This window comes from Plutella xylostella, chromosome 26 (genome assembly GCF_932276165.1).
Source record: "Plutella xylostella chromosome 26, ilPluXylo3.1, whole genome shotgun sequence".
Classification (NCBI taxonomy): Eukaryota; Metazoa; Arthropoda; class Insecta; order Lepidoptera; family Plutellidae; genus Plutella; species Plutella xylostella.
This window is the reverse complement of record NC_064006.1, coordinates 8198308-8218374: the sequence shown is the minus strand read 5'-3', so window position 1 is coordinate 8218374 and position 20067 is coordinate 8198308. Positions and strand designations below refer to the sequence as shown.

General features: G+C 38.6%; 1 protein-coding gene across 1 annotated transcript; it reads right to left on the bottom strand.

The window, feature by feature from the left end:
* Positions 1-5559: 5559 nt before the first annotated feature.
* On the bottom strand, positions 5560-14450 carry LOC105379997 (nuclear hormone receptor HR96). Its single transcript, XM_048630688.1, has 8 exons — positions 13460-14450; positions 10375-10503; positions 9390-9498; positions 8856-8963; positions 7143-7268; positions 6802-6885; positions 6169-6393; positions 5560-5802 (listed from the first exon to the last, which is right to left on the bottom strand). The coding sequence occupies exons 1-8, from the start codon at positions 14194-14196 to the stop codon at positions 5599-5601; spliced, it is 1722 nt and encodes a 573-aa protein (XP_048486645.1). The 5' UTR covers positions 14197-14450; the 3' UTR covers positions 5560-5598.
* Positions 14451-20067: the final 5617 nt, after the last annotated feature.

The window sequence follows — 20067 nt, the reverse complement described above, 5'->3', positions numbered from 1 at the left end:
AAAGTTTGATAAAATGTATAAAATATCTAGCCATTTTAAACTATTATATTGCGGTTATTAACTATAATTAAATAACATAACATTATTTTGAACCTAAGCTAATACATCGAGTTGGCATATAGGTATATTTGCATGATAATCTTCATAAGGCACAAAGTTTGGTGTACAATATTAAAATTGTAATCTAGATTCTTACAATTGCAAAGTTTCATTGAATTTTGACCAGTCGGATTTAATTTAAGGTTTAGCAATTTTATACAAAATTCGTCATACCTAAGTATTTAGTACGTATGTACCTACTTATTAAAAAGAGTCCAGTGAATTAAACTTCACAACCCTTTTAAACAACACGCATCGTCTTGGCATGATCTGAAAAAAAAAGCAGATTAAAGTTTAATATTACTGAACGGTGACGTCACTATATTATAATTAATTTCCCAACTACAATAACAAATGATACCTTTCTCGTTTCAGCTAAGGTTCACTGTTTTCAGAATTACGCACAAATACTACCTAATTACCTATTACAAAATCTTTGTCAAATTACATGTCATTGGATACGACTCAATAAATCGATACACAAAATCTAAATAAAAATATAGAATTTATTATAGGATATCTCTGGAACCGCGAAACTCAAAACGTCTCCATAACGTCACAGGAATTAAGGCCCGGGTCTCCTATTTATGCCGTAGGTCGCGTCCAGCGTCAAGCCGTAGGCCGCGTCACGATGCTCACTATAGAAATGTACTGATGCGGTCTCCCTCACACGCCGACGTTGGCGCGTAGACGTAGTGAGTATCGTGACGCGGCCTACGGCGGTGACACTTGACGCGACCTACGGAGTAAATAGGAGACCCGGGCCTAACTTAGGTAAAACGAGGTATAATTATATAAGTAACAATGACAGATAGTTCACACGGCACAGAAGTTGTTGATTCATCAATTTTGTGGACAATAGTTCAAAAAAAAAAATAATCAAAATAATTTATTTGTGAGTCACAGGTTAGGTTAAGATGGATTACAGTATATTATATAATTGCTCCGTGCTCAGCCAACATGGCGTACAAATATTTCAAATTAAGTACATTAAACATGCAAAAACTAAAGATAACACATTCATGTTGTATAAGTACCTACATTTAGTTATATTAATTGGGACTTATAATAATAATAATGTCCTCCTAGCCGAATTTCGGCCACGGCGGCCAATCTCATATGAGATCAGCCATCTACGCAGGAGTAGATTATAGTGCCCAAGTGTGTGCGCAGTACACAGGAGCACTCTCTGTTCCATCACTCTCATAGCCCAATGGGACGGATTGACCGACACGACTGGAGAGAGCTAGGCGCAGGACCGACTGCTTTACATGCCCATCCGACAGCATGGATCGTTTCACTGTTTCGGACAACAGGTGATCAGCCTTCTATGTCCTAACCAAACTTAGAACCACAATTTAGAAACACAAATTGATGGTCCCACCCGGGAATCGAACCCGGGACCTCTGGGTCATGAAGCGAAGCTTCTACCACTAGACCACAGAGGCAGAGGGGTTGGCAGAGGTAATTGGGACTTACTGTGTATCGGATAGGAATTCATTGACGCTGTAATAAGTCCTGTCTAATAAATAGTTTTTAAGTTTGGTTTTAAACATTTGGATGTCCTGTGCGTTTCTAATGTCCTTTGGTAGTTTATTGAAAATAGAGGGTGCCATCCCAAAAACATTTTTACTAAAAAGTGCGGTATTGTGTTTAGGAGTGCTTATCTTATTACCGTAACGTAAGCTTCTAAAGTGCCCGAAAATATTAAAGTTTAATTTGACAAATACAGCCATTTCGAAAATATATATATAGAGGGCAATGTTAATATTTTAAATTTTTTAAACAATGGTTTGCAAGTATCTCTGCTGCAAACTTTCGCAATTGCACGAATACATCTTTTTTGGGCTTTAAAAACTGTTTCCTTGTTTGTTGCATTACCCCAAAATATAATTCCATAACGTAGTATGGAATCCACGTAACCTTTATAGGCAGTAATTACTACATTTTCACTAACTACTTTGGACAAATTGTAAAGTGCATATGAGAATTTGCTTAGTTTAGTACATATGTGATCGAGCTGAGCTTGCCATGTAATTTTTTTGTCAATGTAAAGTCCTAGAAATTTAGTCACGTCAGTTTCATCAATTTTATGGTCATTGTATTTTATGTCAATAGAATTATTATTAGATTGTTGTTCAAATGTCATTATTTTAGTTTTATCCAGATTTATTAAAAGATTATTGTTACTAAGCCAATTTATTATGTTCTTCAGTGTTGTATTTATTTCTGTTTCAAAATTTGAATCAGTGTTATCTTTAAATAACACTGTGCTGTCATCAGCGAATAGAACCATGGGGTGATCTGTGACTTGAGGTAGGTCATTTATATAGATAAGAAATAGTAACGGCCCCAATACACTTCCCTGCGGAACGCCAAATCGGTTTTCCTTATCATTTGAGAAGTAAGCTATGTCAGTTTTTGATTTTAGGCATATTCTGTCAATTCGTGTTTTTTGCTTTCTATTAGTCAGGTATGATTTAATAAGATTTTTTGCCGTACCTCTGATTCCATATTTTTCCAATTTATTTAGTAGTATGTCATGGTTCACGTAGTCAAAAGCTTTTGTTAGATCCATGTAAAGGGCTGTTACATGAATACGCTTATCCATGCTATTTAATATTGTGGCTAAAAATTCATATATTGCCATATTTATAGACTTGTTTTGCCTGAATCCCATTTGCATTGGAGAGAAAATTTTATACTTCTCCATGTAACAGTTTAAACGTTGATATACTACTTTTTCAAAAATTTTAGACAAAATTGGTATCAATGCTATGGGCCTATAATAATTCATATTTTCCCTGTCGGTTCTCTTAAATAGTGGTATAATAATAGATGTTTTAAGTGCATCGGGATATGTCCCTTTATCGATACAGAGATTTATAATGTGGCTTAATATTGGTGCAATAATAGGAGCAACCCGCTTTATTACATCAGTAGTTATTTCATCATAGCCTGTACTTTTTGTATTTTTCAATGAATATATAATTTTGAGAATTTCATCTGGAGTTGTGGGATTTATAAAAAAGGAGTTAGAATTATTATTACTAGTCTTAAATTTATTTGCTTCCTTAGAATTAGTATTAATGTCAGTTTGTGAAATTTGATCTATAAAAAAATTATTGAAAGATTGGGATATGTCGTGTGGGTCAGTAAGTATTTGTCCATTATTATTAATTTTGTAAATATATTCCTTTATATGACTTGACTTAGATTTATTAATGACATTCCATGTAGCCTTGCATTTGTTGTCAGCAGTGTTTATGAAATAATTATTTCGTGACTTTTGGGTTAGTTTTACAATTAATTTTAGTCTGTTACTATACTCTTGGAATTTTATTTTTGACTCTTTAGAGCGGCATTTTCTATACTTCCAAAGAAGCTCTCGTTTTCTCTTAGAGCATTTTTTCAAGCCTTTTGATAACCATTTTGGTTTCTGGCATACTGAGTATTTTACCTTTATTTTTGGGAAACATAAGAAATATAAAAGTTTGAACATATCATAGAATTGTTGAAATGCTTCGTTAGCATTATCTAGTATATAAATTTCATTAAAGATAATAGAATTTAAATAAGATTCAAATTTTAATAAATTTTCCTTACTGTAGTCTCTTTTAACTATATACCAATTATTAAGTGTATTTATGATTTCTTCACTGGACATGTAAGAATTTGCGCACAGTGATCGGATAGAGCTAGTTCAATAACTTCGCTTTTGCTTCCCCGTATATTATGAAACATGTTATCTAAGCAGGTTCCGCTAGCTAGGCGGGTAGGTTGATTTATCTCTATTCTTAGATTGTAACTTTGTAAAATATGTTTGAACGTATCTGTAATCTTATTTTTATTTAGCATATCGATATTAAAATCCCCGCATAAGATTACTTTTTTATTACTGTTTTGGCAAAGATTGTGCAACATATCATTCAGCTTCTTAAAGAATGACGTATATGCTGTTACTGTATATTTAGTTATTCTATAAACACACACAATGATAATTTTGTGTTCTATAAGTTCGATTGCACAACATTCTATGACATCATCCAAGCTAAATTTAGCTACGTCTACAATTTTTATTAACAAGTATGCACGCTCCTCCATGGCGAGATTTTCTAGAGAAAACTGAAGCTAGTGTGTAATTGGGTACATTTAATACAGTGTAGTCATCTTCAATCATATTATGTTCTGTAATGCATATGACATCCAAGTGTTTACCGCTATTAGCTAATTCATCAATGTGTATAGTTAACTCATCCGATTTACCAATAAGTCCGTCAATATTTTGATGAAGTATATTGACTTGATTATATACGAAAAAAGTCTTTGCTACATTGTGGTTTTGTAAATTCATTTAGATCGTCAGAATAATAAAATTGATAAATGTCATTGGTTGCTTGCAATATATCCTTAAAAACTACCTGCATTCCTATGTCGTTAATTTTTCCAGAATATTCATTATACATGTCAATATTATACGATAGGTTTGCATTGGGATCCATAAGAAATACATGTCTGTTCGATAATACATCTAAATACATTAAGTTATTAAATGTTTCTACTCTCCAGTTGTACATCAATTTATGTTCTCCATATTTATACGTCGGGGGACATATTAAAATGTTAGTGTTCTTAATGGATTGTGTAACCTCTCTCAGGTGTAAGACCAATTCGAAGTAGTTATTCGTGGTCGCAAACTCTTCCTCTCCAAGTACAATAATACATATTTTATGTCTTTCAACGTAAGATTTTTTATTTCGTCTTGTTCCAATTTCTCAAGAAGACCTCTTGTCCCGAGATTAGGATAGAGAAGGTGAGTTAATCTTAAGTTGGAAGGGTATGTTTCTTCAGCTATTTCCATTATTTTATTATGTTTATTGCTACTTAATATAACCATTTTACTCGGAATTGGTTTGGTTTGGATCCGTTTAGGTTTAGCTATATTTTTCCCTTTACTTTTTTTCGCACTTGCCGGGATTGTTTCTGCGGTGCATTTATCTTCTCCTTTCTTGCTAGGCTTTACTATATTTTTCCCTTTACTTTTTTTCAAACTTGCCGGGCTTGTTTTTGTTGCGCATTTTTCCTCTCCTTTCTTAATAACTGTTGTATCAATCATAGGAGTCAAATTTAATTTAGGAGTAATTTCCGATTTTTTTGTTAGTTTTTTCTTCGGAGTAACTAGGTCATTTTTGAGACTGTTCGCAACTTTTTTATATATATTGTTCTCTTTCTGTAAAATTTCGATATTACTTTTAAGTTCAGAGTTTTCTAAGTTTAGATTTGTAATTTCCTCGTGTGCTGCTTTTAAATCACGATTGAGATGTTCAATTTGCAATTTTAAGTCCTTGACAATTTCGTCTTCGTCTTCAGAGAATGATGGCATACTATTTGTGGTGCCATCTAGAGTAGTATACGAGTTAGTATACGAACTTGTAAACAAAACTTACCAATGCTCTATGAATCCGTCAAAATCCAAAGACGGTGACTACAACACAACTATCATACGCCCGTATGGTGTTTCAAATCGAAAATTTCCATCAACAAAGGCTCTATAGGGTTCACATCTAAATACACGCTGGTGACTTCATCAGCTAATTTGTGAAGTTCTAGAATCTTCTGGATCAGTTTCAAGAAGGTGGATTTAGCTTCGCATCCCGCGTAAATGCTTTCTAGGTAGCGTCGGAGGAGGTAGTAGTAGGAATTCTGGAAGGAAAATATGTAGTTTGAAATAATATAATTATGATGAACAGGGTGCTGCAAAAAGCGTATACTAAACCGAAAAGGGGTCATTCTTAACAACTTTTGTTCTGTTTTATATACCCTTTTAGCAACACTCTATAGAAATAGAATCCAGTCTAGTCTAAATTAAGAGCGCCCGACCGACAATAGATGATCGACTTTTTTAGGAGGAAAATAATAATATAACGTACCCATTGCAATAGTGCAAAGCTACAGTAAAAAATAAGATGAACTTAAGTAAATCGGAAAAAAATTAATAGTCCCGTTTAGGTATCTGTCCTACAAAAATTTGGTCGTGTTAAACCCTAAAAAATATCAAAAAGCACTCACCTGCTCCAACTTAATAACATCCTTATGCACCACATTCAATCTATCCGGCGTAAACAACAAAATGGCCGACATTATCAGTATAATGTTCTCGTCCTGCCGCCATCTTTGATCGAAGGACTGCTGGAAACTCTCGTGGACTTGGTAGATATTTCCCTTGGCCAGTTTCAGGATGTCTGTTCGTATGTGGCCGTATTGTTCCACGTAGCTTGCGCTGCTGTGAGGTATCTGGGAAAAGGTTTTAAGTAGTTAGGAAATTTGTCGTTAGATATCGGGGCGTTGGGCGTAATAATGTAGTGGAGTTATTGTTGAACATAAGTATTCTTTATTGTTAAAAGGGCATGCAGAACTTATATATCATATAAGAAGAAATGGCTAAAAGAGATTATCTATAACCAAAATAAATAGTGTTTTGCGTATTTGCTAAAAAAACAGTAAAGGAGCATTCAGATCACATGTCATTCAAACACATACAAAAACTAGTAGGCACTATAGTCAACCAAACGGCAATAGGCCCGCGTGGTGGACTAGGCCTAAAACCCTTCCTTCATTGGAAGAAGACCCGAGCCCCAGCAATGTGGACGTGATGGGTCGTGATGATGATGATGATGACTACAGTCAATGTTCGCTACTCACTTTCCACGAGTTCCTCTGTGTGTCATAGTTCATTGTACTCCGCAGCAACATCATCTCCGTGCAGCCTCCTTTTAACAACGCCACCTGGCGGGGAAATGGGGAACAATTAATTTAGGTTCGATTAATAAAATTAGAGCAATAAATTTAATGCCATTGAGAGAATCTTAGATGATGATGAGGCCATCTCTTTCAGCCAATAATATAAATTTTATAACACTTCTTTAAATTATTAGATGAATTAGTTTTATGTTTTATTTTTATTTTATCTATTCTATTCTATTCTAAATATTTCATAAATCATTCATTTTCTCTGCAAAAGCTACTAAGTAACAAATAAATACCTGATCTTTTTCACACATATTCTTGAAGGCGTTGATTTTCTTGGCCATTTTGATGAGTCTCCTTATTGCTATAGCGGTAAGGTTCACTATCTTTATTAACTCGGGGTCGTGTTTGCCTCCTCCTCCCTGAAATAAAACAAACATTCTTAAATTAGATAAATACTTACTATATTGTATACAGAAGGGCTAGCACAGGGCGCAAGACGCATATCAAGACGTGAAAAAAGTTTTGCATCGCGCTCACTCACATAGCGCGGCCTCAGTCCGACGAAGAAATATTTTAGTCAGGTCTTGATGTGCGCGTCTTGCACCCCGTGCTAGGCTAGCAGGATGTTGCTAAAGTGGTATAGTAAGCTGAAAGTGGGTAAATCAGGGATCATTATAAACAAATTTTCTATAAAGCATCATTTGTTTTCGCGTATTTCCAAAGAGAACACTTAAGTTCTTTCGAAATTTTTTTTTTTTACAAGATTTTGGTCTAGGATTAATGTCTGCAGAATGAATCACCCAAGTCCCCTAGTTTGAGCATAGAAACTAATATCTTCAACTCCAAGGTTTGTGTCCGAGTTATCGATCGATTGATTAAGTTTTCGCTACATTGTTGCTATCTGTGACACTGAACTATTTTGCACATTTCATGTGTAAACACAACGATTTCATGGAAGTTACGATAAACTACATCATATCGATAAAATTAGATTATAGTTTAAATATTATTATGCCAAACGATAAGCGTTGGTGCTGACTATTTGTCCCTTGATTTGTTTTATTAGAGTAATATCGACTGGAAGCCACGAACCAGCAAACATAAAATGTTCTCGAAACATACCCTCCGTCATTTATCCGCCATTTTGTTTTTCTTACATGATCTGCATGGCTGGATGAGAAGGCCGAGGACAGAGTGTTGTAGCGCTTCTCTCCCAAGACATATGTCCAGCAGTGAATGACTACTCATGCTGATGATATGATATACCTTCTTGATTCACCTATCATCCAGCTAAGAATCTAAGTATGAAACAGTTTGCTCCGAGGATCACGTGTCTCTATTGTTGACCGTTCGTCATGTATCTTGATCCCTATCTCCTTTCGTCTGATGAAAAAGTTTCAGCCGGAGGTGGTCACGTGTCTCTGTTGTGGACTGTACCTACCTTGATGGCGGCGGGCGCGGCGGCTATGAACTGCGAGACGTCGTCGTCGGTCGTGTTGGCTGGAGGTGGTCACGTGTCTCTATTTTTGACTGTACATCATATACCCTGATCTCTGAATGTCACTCTGTGGCACCTATTCGTCTTAGAATGAAAAAGTTTCAGCCGATGGTGGATACTTATCTCTGTTGTGGACTGTACTTTGATGGCGGCGGGCGCGGCGGCTATGAACTGCGAGACATCGTCGTCGGTCTTGTTGGCTGGAGGTGGTCACGTGTTTCTATTGTCTATATTATAGACGACCGAATGGCGTAGTGGTTAGTGACCCTGACTACTGAGCCGAAGGTCCCGGGTTCGAGTCCCGGCTGGGGCAGATATTTGTTTAAAGACAGATATTTGTACTCGGGTCTTGATATTTATATTTAGTATCTATCTATGTATGTATTTGTGTAGATATATCAGCTGTCCGATACCCATAACACAGGTTCTGCCTAGCTTGGGGTCGGATGGCCGTGTGTGAGATGTTCCCACATATTTATTTTATTTATTTATTGTGGACTGTACCTACCTTGATGGCGGCGGGCGCGGCGGCTATGAACTGCGAGACGTCGTCGTCGATGGGCGCGTGCAGAGTCTTGTTGGCTACGATCAGCTCGTTCAGCTTCGCTCGTTCCACCTGGTGGGTAGTAGAGGAAATTGTTAGGCAAGGGATGAGGATCTGAGCGAAGTGAGGGCGCTAATAGCCCGACACTTATGTTATGGTGTTGACTGGGTATGATGGTATATTGGGATTGGGACTAAGGACAATACTGGACAAAAGTGGCTGAAATATAGCTCCTCTGCCTAACCCGTGAGAGGTCATAATAATTATAAGGATGAGGAAAAATATTATTATAATAAATATTTTTTTATCGTTCAACATCCATATACTTACATACATAAACGATGATGCTGACGATGTTAGTAACTGTCCGGCTAGATGGGGTGACGATTTGCGAAAATGATTGAATGCGGAAAGCTATACATAGATCGCATCCAGTGGCGTGCTTCGGGAGTGGACTGATATAGGCTGATGATGATGATGATGCTGAACAATGCGTACCTCATTGAGTTCCCTGGAGGAGCCGCTGCACGGCGTGACGGAGGTGTACGCCTCGAACTCCAGCTTGATCGCCTCGCACAGGATCGACTCTATCGAGTTGGGCTCTATCCTGGAGAGCAAAACAGGAATGTTAGTTGTAGCTTTTACAGGCATAGGGGTTTCAGAAGGGCTATCACGGGGCGCAATCAAGACGTGGCAAAAGTTCTCCGTTGCGCTCGCTCTTGAGGCTGCGCGATGTGAGTGAGCGTGATGCAAAACCTTTGTCATGTCTTAATTTCGCCCCTTGCTAGCCGTTCCGAGGGGGTTATGGGATGAAAACTCTTTTTTCTATGAATTTTCAGAACTAATAGAACAAGTTATCAATAATAACAGGATGAGGGCGGGGAGTGGCACTTTCGGCTTACTTTGCTACTTTTGAAACAACCTTATAGATGGTAGATTCACGTTTTTATTCTTTACTGTACTATTAGGTGTTTCATGTGTGTGTGTCCACCTGCATATTATATCTTTGATCTATCCATGTGCTCTGAATCAGATAGATAAGGATGATAGAACGATAAGCTTAGTCAGACATCCTATACCTACATATCAAGATTAGAATCATAGTGAGTTGTTAGTGACTTTAATACATAGGCCTAATGATAGATATAGGGTGCTGTTCCACCAGAGATGAGCTATGCTAAGTTGCATGTTGCTAAATATGGATGCGTTTGATATACCAATCATATTCATTATTCTACATAGCTGAGTACTGATGGAAACGGATTTCTGTCACATCATCACAGCATAGCTGTCTGCCCATTACTGATGGAAAAGCACCTTTAGACCTAGAACACATAACTGCGAATTCGCATCGCAAAAATGTCTCCCTCAAACTTATAGGTGTTCCATAAGCTCTCTCCCTCTTTAGAGTTCGCGGAATTCACAGTTTTGTGTATGGGCCCTTATACAGAAACTATTATAAAGCTCTTGTTACACTAATTACCTCTGCACATCCTCCAGTATCTCCCTGGCCTTGTTGGCGTGCGGGTCGGCGGGCGCGGGGGGCGCGTCCTTCTCACACACGTGCTGGGGCTCCCGGTACAGGACCGTGTCCTCTGTCGTGAGGATGGACCTGGAAGCAATATTTATTGACTAGCTGTTCCCGCGAGCTTCCCGCTAGAAAAACCCGTGGGAATTCCGCGATAAAAAGTAGGCTATGTGTTAATCCAGGGTCTCCATACCAAATTTGATTTGAATCGGTTCAGCCGTTTTGACGGGAAGAAGTAACAAACATACACACATACTTACAAACTTTCGCCTTTATAATATTAGTAGGATGTTAAGGCTGATTCTCACATTGATTAGTGCAAGTGTTAAGTAGATGTATATTGCTGAGTATGTATGGCAAATTCAAAAGTTTTGCAAATAAAATACAACAAGTTGCTGGGCTTCTACGTCTACTTAACACACTCACACTAAACAGTGTGTGAATCAGCCTTTATGGATTCATTACAAATTACCATACATGACATACATGAATGAATATAATTTTGATCAATGTAGTCTATGGCAGTCACCTCTTTTACACTTTTGCAATCAGATTAATTGGTAATATTCATAAGACTTTTATGTTAATGGGTTTGCAATCAAATATCTACCAGGGGATGTTTATTGTACAATATTTTGAAATACAGTAATTGTGTGTAATCAATTTGATCAGATTTGTATTCAGGGGGGGCCATGGTAGTGCCTTGATTAATGAAGGTATTCATTTAAATAGTCAAGCAATAGGAGTTATAGTAACATAGGTGAAAAAATAATATAAACTAGTGATGTAACGAATGTGTGTTTTTGGACATTCGCGAATGCGAATGCGAATGCGAATATCTGATATCGATATTCGCGAATGCGAATGCGAATGCGAATATTCAGTTTGTGTTCAAAATGTTCAAATTATAATGGGCGTTTTGGGACCTATGTCCAATAAAGATGAGACATACATCGTTGGATAGCTCTTTTCAAGTGAGCAAAAAAATATTATCACGACAAATCCGTATAAGTTGTCCATTTTGAAATATATTCGTCAGAAGGAAGTATTTTTCTATGGAATTGCACTCTCTCTCCTGGTGACAGTTAGGGCGTAATACACGTAAACACGTATTATTAAAATGGGAGAAAATACTTTTAACTGGTTTTATTGACTGAGATATAATAAACAAATATAATATTATAATGAATGATGATCATTTTGTTATAAAAATTTATAATGAATGTGAAAAAATAACAAAAATATTAAAATTACAGAAATAAAATATAAAAACTTTCAAGGTACAATTATTCTAATTGGACAGTAGATCAGGACTGGCGCTTTCGTTATTCATATTCTGCAAAAAAAATACCTTTTCAACGACGTATCACTCATTTCTATTGGAGATGGTCCCAGCTTCCATACATTGGTGCCCATCATCATTTGTATGATTTGGTGGCATTCTCGTACTGAACGAGGTACGTTCCGTTCTATAGGCGCATTCCGAATCAGACTAACCAATGCTAGACGCAGTTTAAAAAAAAGACTGTGTGCGGTTTCTGAGGACGATTTACACGAAAAATTTAAACGTAGTTAAATCTATGGCTGTCTTGCTCTGACACTATACTGTCAAGACACGGTTTTTGTTTGTTTATTTACACTCACGGGCAGTAAAAAGATCCACTAAGAAAAACGCAAAAATACTCTGCTTATTCTTCTGCAATATTTAAGTTCATTTAACATTTTAATATTTTATTAAATTTCCTATTCCTATGAAATGTTTAAAAAAATAGGGGCTATTTGGTGTCTGCATTTTTTAAGTAGAACTGTTTCTTTGCACGTGAGTGTATGTTTAAGTCTTATGAAACTACAAGGTGGTCCAAAAGAAGTCATCCGATATTGTTTGGCTGTAATTTTTTTCTAAATGAAAAACTTGGTTTTTGTTTTTTGATTATGTTTATTTGACTTTTATAGGTAAAGTCTAGAAGATGATATAGACCAAATGGGCGCCGTCACAATTGATTGCCATACAGGCTCCTTTTATGGCATTTCTCATCACTTCAGCGAGAACTTCAGGCGAAAGATTCTCACACTCGTATCAAATGTTGTCCTTAAGGGCTTCCAGAGACACGGGCTTATTCACATAAACACGGTTCTTCAAAAAACCTTACAAAAACAGTCTCAAATGGTAAAATCGCGCGATTTTGCAAAGAAAAATGACAGATAAAACGAAAAAAAGGCGTCCCGACAACTGAATAAGTATACACAATTATTCCGCGATCTTGGGGTGTATATCACTCCATGGCTTCTGAACTTGTATTCTGCATTTGTCCTGTCCACCAATATCAAAACAAATTTGAAATTGGCGGCCATTTGTACAAATGAGAGCAACTTCCAATAGGGTGATTACCTACTTTTGGCCCACCTATATTTCTAAAGTTTTATTACCTACCCAAAAAAACAAACCTACCAAATGATAAAGTAAGATTGGTAATGTGATTAAGAGGGTAACTTGTAATAAAAGGTCATATACGAATGGATTTTGATTATGTTAACGTACCATTATTTTAAAATAGTTTTTTTATATATGCGAATATCCAAAAATATGCGAATATTCGCGAATGCGAATGCGAATGCGAATATTCGTTACATCACTAATATAAACCTTTTACCTATGACATACTTAGCAGCTAAAACTATTGCTCTGTTATCTTTTAAATAAGTGAACACAATTGCCTTATCAAGCCTTTCTTATTTATAGCCTTCAGTATTTATTATGAGTAGTCAGCAACAAAATTTGTAGCTGAGTTAGCTGACACATGAGGGTCAAGAGTTAAGTGTGGTGCAATATGTGTAATGATAAAATAAAATTTATAGCACATTTGGTAGTAATTTTGATTTAAGTTGTAGAATCAAAGTCCAAAGGTGTGTGATATATTTAGTGTTTGAGATATTTATGACTTTTAAAATTGCTTACAAAAAATTTACTATAATTTATCATCATGGTAAATTTTTCAAAATTATTGCTATTATACTAGAAAATACATCAACAAACACTTACTTTATACTGTTCTGTTTCTCATACATGGTACAATCCACACTATCCATGCTGTAGGGTTCCATGAGCCTCCCGTCATAGGGCATTGACTTCTCACTCACGGGCCCCACCTCCAAGTAGTGACTCTGACCCTGCGAGTACACAGGATACGTGTAGTCCTCACTCCGCACGGGAACATACTGACTATACACCGGTGGGGAATGTATTGAGGTGTCCACATCTGACCTTAGCGGAGACTGAACGGAGCCATTTGAACTGCAAGTTGTACTTAATACATCATACTGTACGGAGGATTCCACTTGTGGATAGCTCGTACTAGCCACTTCGTCATCTAACTTAAAGTTTTTCGAGCTGGTGACAGGTTCGCTTGGACAGTGGCGTTTTTTCGCTCGGTTCTCTTCGATCTTTTTCCGTTTCTCAGCTTTGTCCTCTTCTGACATTATGAACTCTTTGACCATGCCAATGCTGAGGCATTTTACTAGGCGGCACTTTTGGCAGAACCGTCTGGTCACGACGGTGATGTCGCAGTTATTGGTGAAGGGACATTTAAACTCCTTGCTGGCCAGCGCGTTGCGTCGGAAGAAGGCCTTACAACTCTCGCAAGAGATCGCGTTGAAGTTGTACCCTAGCGCTTTGTCGCCGCAAACCAGACATATCTTCTGCAAATTTGGCGGCAACTCCTTCTTACCTGCCGCAGAGTCCTCTTTCTTCTCTTCCACACTATCACGGACACTGCTCATGGCTTTGTGTTACATCGACACGGATTTACAACCATAGAAACGCTAAGGACACCGTCTAATTAGATCATGTTTAGGCGAGAAAACTACACTTTTATCACCAATTTAATGCCCCGGATTATTGATTGAATGGTGAAATGTTCGCCGAGTACAGATAAGAGATAATAAAGCTAATTAGATAAAATAGAGCGTAGAAATTGGCGTAAAGTTTATCTTTTATTTATTTCACAACAAAGCTGTCAAGTGAACTCAAGAGCAAGTGTCAAATGTCAAAATAGAATTATGTCATCATCAATCTGACAGATCTTTGCTGCGTTCCGTTTTTACAAAACAGTGAGTGCTACACTCCTCAGAATAATAAATATGTAGTTAGGAAAAGTAATTTCCGAAAGGCGTTGAGATTACTTGTGTGGCGGGCGGTGATATTCCTTGGCTGTTACGGTGACAGAAGTGAGGGGGTCATTCTGCACAACTATACATGAAAAAATGTTCTAGCCGTTCTTACTACCCCCATAATGAACCGTGTAACTTTGATGACAGTGTAGGGTGTGCTAGCTATCCATTACCTCACATTTACCTACCTAGGGTTCGCGTTGGTTGGTGCTCACGTGTTCCTCAATTTTCGCGTCTTTGGACCCCTTTTTTGGGTCAATTTAGCAGTTAATTCTTGTTATTTGTAGTAATTGTGGTGTTGGTAAGTGTTTAGTGTTGTGTTCGTCCATCCATTAAAAGTGTTTGTTCCATTTTAATAAAAATGTGTTGAGGATATTACATGTAACGATCCCTCTATATGGCTCGAAGGGTTCAGTAAATAAATAAATATAAATATGTGGGGACATCTCACACACGGCCATCCGACCCCAAGCTAGGCAGAACCTGTGTTATGGGTGTCGGACAGCTGATATATCTACACAAATACATAGATAGATAAATACTAAATATAAATATCAACACCCAAGACCCGAGTACAAATATCTGTCTTTAAACAAATATCTGCCCCAGCCGGGAATCGAACCCGGGACCTTCGGCATAGCAGTCAGGGCCACTAACCACTACGCCATTCGACCGTCTTAAGCGACCGTTCTTAGTGATAAGCTGGCCCCTCCATATGTCCCACACTATGATTCTTTTCCTCCACCCCCGTCTATTATACAATCTTCAGACAGACTGGATTCACCATTCTCCATGGATGAACTTCAATCTGCTCTATCAGGTCTATCCGATTCATCTCCAGGTATTGATGGCATCCCGTATTCCTTTCTTTCAAAATCAAGCCTAAGGATCAAGCGGGTCTACTTGGAGCTGATAAATTACTTCCTCGAGTATGGAGTTACTCCTAGCTCATGGAGTAAGCAGATAGTCGTACCTATATTGAAATCTGGCAAAGACCCTCGTGATCCAAACTCCCGACGACCGATCGCCCTATCCTCCTCCTTGGCTAAAGTTTTAGAACATTTAATAAAGTGCAGGCTTGAATGGCTAGTCGAGAACAAAGGCATCTTAGCCAAAACCCAGTTTGGGTTCAGAAAAGGCATGAGCACTTTGGACAGCCTCGCGATTCTTACTACTGACATCCAAATAGCCTTTAAGAGGAAAGAATACCTGGTGGGTGTCTTTCTTGATGTAGCATCTGCTTACGACAATGTACTTCTTCCTGTGCTCAGGCAGAAAATGCGCCAGCTGAGTATTCCAGTGAAGCTTACCCGTCTGGTTTGCAGTCTATTGATGGAGAGATCCATTTTTATTAAATCACCTACATGTTTCGTAGACCATCCCAAATTTGTTTGGAAAGGCCTCCCCCAGGGTTCAGTCTTGAGCCCTCTCCTGTACAGCCTCTACACATATGATCTTGAACGGTCCGTTGACTGCTTTTGCGATATTCTACAATATGCTGACGACCTAGCACTCTACTATGCTTCCTCTTCATTAGCAGAGACCAATGTCCAGCTGAATCTGGCCTTAAGATACCTCTCGGACTGGCTGACTCGACATGGCTTATCCTTATCCACCCAAAAATGTACAGCAGTCGTATTTACCAAAAAGCGTACCATCCCAGACGTGGACATCGTTATTGGAGAAGATACAATTGCTGTATCAAGTGAAGTCAAATTCTTAGGCGTGATATTGGACTCCAGGTTATCAGGTACCCATCACATGAGCTATGTGGCTCGGAAGTGTGAGAGGGGTGTCAACGTCCTCAGATCACTGTCGGGTGTTTGGTGGGGTTCTCACCCGTACTCACAGAAACTGCTCTATAATGCTATAGTCCGGAGCCATTTCGACTACGCTGCCTTCATAATAGATCCGTGCAATAAAGCAGCTCTGGAAAAAATAGACAAAGTGCAGTATAAGTGCCTTCGCATAGTTTCGGGAGCGATGAAATCCTCCCCCACTAATGCCCTCCAGGTTGAGTGCGTTGACCCTCCTCTCTCACTTCGGAGGCAATACTTAACTATGTGATCGATTTTTCTTCCGAATTTGGCAATCGACCTCCCACCCTTTATTGGCCAAACTTGATACCCTTAATCGCCTATGTAATACTCAAGAAACCCATGGACTTTCCTATCTACTAAAAACTTATATCTTTTCTGCTAACCTCCCACACCCTACATCAAAATTTAATATTAACCCTCTGTTTGATGTTCCTTACGACGCCTTAGTTTTTCAGCCCAATGTAGTCATGGATTTAGGTATCCGTAAAGACTCTCCTGCCGCTGAAAAAGCTCTAAGTGCGAAACTCAATTCAGAGTGGCCAGGCTGGCTCCCCATTTTCACTGACGCTTCCAAACTCTCTGAAAACAGCAACGTGGGTTTGGCCGTATGGCTGCCCAAGTACAAAGTTGCACTCAGTTTTAAGCGTCCCCATGAATCCTCGGTCTTCACGGGCGAGGCAACAGCTATTCTCGAGGCGCTTCTGTACGCTGAGTCACACAAACTTAACAAATCTATTATCCTTTCTGATTCGGCCAGTTCCTTACTAGCAATTATTTCCTTTCCCTTTAAATCCAAATCCAAATTTCCTATCATTTTAAAAATTAGAGAAACCCTATTCCGGTGCATGACTCAGGGTATTGAAGTAGCTATCGCTTGGATACCTGGGCACAGTGGTATCATTGGTAATGAGTGTGCAGATTCCTTTGCTAAGGATGCCGTTGGCTTGGGCCTGGATACTCATTACCAAAATTTTGCCCACGACCTTGCCTCGCTCGCAGGTTCGAGGCTGGACAGATCCTGGAATGTGTCTTGGGACACTTCCAGGAACATCAAAGGTAAGTTCTACTCCCGTATCTCTCTCTCTCTCTCAGCCTTCTGTAGTCCACTGTTGGACATAGGCCTCTCCTAACGATCGCCACCCCAAACGGTCACCCGCCATCTGCATCCAGCGGCTTCCCGCTACCTTCCGCAGATCATCAGACCAACGGGTTGGGGGGCGACCGACACGCCGTTTGCCGACACGGGGTCTCCACTCCAGAACCTTTCTACTCCAGCGGTCGTCGGCTCTGCGGGCTACGTGGCCAGCCCATTGCCACTTCAGCGTGCTAATCCTTTTGGCTATGTCGGTAACTTTAGTTCTCCTGCGGATTTCTTCATTACGAATCCTATCTCGCAGGGACACGCCTAACATAGCCCTTTCCATAGCATGTTGAGCAACTCTGAGCTTGTGGATAAGCCCTTTGGTGAAGCACCACGTCTCGGCTCCGTAAGTCATCACTGGCAACACGCACTGATTGAAAACGTTTGTTTTCAGACACTGAGGTATGTTTTCAGTGAAGATGTGTCGTAATTTCCCGAACGCTGCCCATCCGAGTTGGATTCTACGAGCTACCTCTTTATCGAAGTTGGATTTACCTAATCGGATCACTTGTCCTAGGTAGGGATACTGATCGACAACTTCGATGGTGACACCTCCTACAGTTACGGGCGATGATGAAACATGTTCGTTCGACATGACCTTTGTCTTGTCCATACTCCCGTATACAACCTCATATTCCCAAAAAGCCATGGTTTTTTAGAGCCAAACAATTAGATAAAACCACCACTTTAACTATTTGTAGACTGCGTCTGGGCCACGCGTGCACCCCGGTGCATTTGGCTAGGATTCGGGTCCGTGATAGCTCTGTCTGCGACTGCGGTGCCAGTGAAGGAACTGTTGATCATCTCTTCTTCGAATGTCCCAATCTTCAATCTTCTTTATATGATATCCTCCCTCCCACTATCCCCAAACCTGTAAATACTAACTATCTTCTAACCCTTGTACATACTCCCCTTGTTAATATACTGTACAAATTCCTTAAGACTAACAATATTAAACTGTAAATGTGTTTGTACATATATACTAACAAATCTAACCTTTACTTGTGATGTCTTTTTGTACATATATTGTGTTTGTCTGGTTGTTTCAGTTTTTAACTGTACATATAGTCTAAAATAACCGTAACGACTGCTTTTCAATACCGCGAGCATTGGTCACGTGACTCTGGCCCAGTTAGCCGTGTTAGTACTTTTATATAGCTAATCAATAAATGTATTTTATTATAAATAAATAAAAAAAAAAAAAAAAAAAGTCACACACGGCAAAGAGCCATTCATCCAAAATTGAATTGAATTGAATACCTACCTACATATTATAAGTCACCTTCGTTAGAAACCTGTAAACTCCGTTAAAAAATATATGAAGAAGAACTCAATCTTACGCTATAGTCTATAACTACGTAGGCACCAGCCCCCGTATTGTGTAACTCCGAGTGGGGTTGGTTGGTATAAAATGGCTGACAACTTAGAGCATTATTAATTAATAACTTTTTACTGACTTATCTGATTTCACAAACGTTTATGTTGAATGTAAGGATATATTGTTAGGCTTCTTGCATATTTCTTTCATTAAGATTTTTGGTGTTTTCGGTTAATAAGTCTCTAAGTTGATACCAATTATCACCGGTTGCTAACTCTCAAAAAGTTACAAAATACGGGGGCAGAGCCGCGAGCACAGAGTCGTGAGCACCAGTTTCGAACCTCCGTTAACGTTGCGTATCGTCAACTGTCACTGTCAAAATGTGAGGAAAATTTGTTATTTCCAAAGTTCAATGTTAGTTTCAATGTTTGTGTAGATTCGAAAATAGATGATGAATATGATGATGACCGGTATCCCGTATAATAATAATTAAATGATATCTAGGAACTAGCTGTCGTTATTACTTAAGTATAGCTTTATAAAACCTGGCAGAAAAAATGGTTGTTATAAATTTTACTGTGTGTCATTGGTATCTAAGTCTAAGTATACTTAACTTAGTTACTTATACCTAGACAGGTACTGTACAATGAAAATAAAACCTGCAATGGTCATCATGATGAACCTTCGCCTAGGGGAACAATAATGCAGCCCTGACCTCAGAATTCCTCATCCACCTATTACCCGCTCAATGCAGTTATGTATCTATATATGCAGTATGCAGTATGCATCTGATCTGTGTCGATAAATTTCAGCTGTCCGATACCCATATTACAAGCTCTGCCTAGTTTCGGGTCGGATAGTCGTGTTTGTGATCATGACCCCACATATTATTAACTATAGGTATGTAATACAGTCAGTACTTAAGTAAGTACCTTATTATAATAACATTCAACAACATTCCATTCTAACTTCTAACCGCTCGTTCTGTTTACACCAAACGTGATTTTTCTTCATAATCTCAACATACCTCGTAAGCCCGAGGGCAAAGCCGAGACACTTTAGATATTGCGCCGTCAGCAGAACGTTTGAAGCATCTAACAATTGTATTGTTGTGCATCAGCTGTTTTATGTTGCAGGCATGCCGGTTGGTTCGTTTTTTATTGAGATGCCTGCCTGCAAGGTTGAAGGAATATTGGATAGGT

Excerpts from the sequence above, each read along its gene's own strand:
- LOC105379997 (XM_048630688.1), bottom strand. The coding sequence starts at position 14,196 with ATGAGCAGTGTCCGTGATAGTGTGGAAGAGAAGAAAGAGGACTCTGCG. Across the intron at positions 10,504-13,459 it reads GAGAAACAGAACAGTATAAA|GTCCATCCTCACGACAGAGG; the intron begins GTAAGTGTTTGT and ends TATTGCTTCCAG. Across the intron at positions 8,964-9,389 it reads CCTCCAGGGAACTCAATGAG|GTGGAACGAGCGAAGCTGAA; the intron begins GTACGCATTGTT and ends ACTACCCACCAG.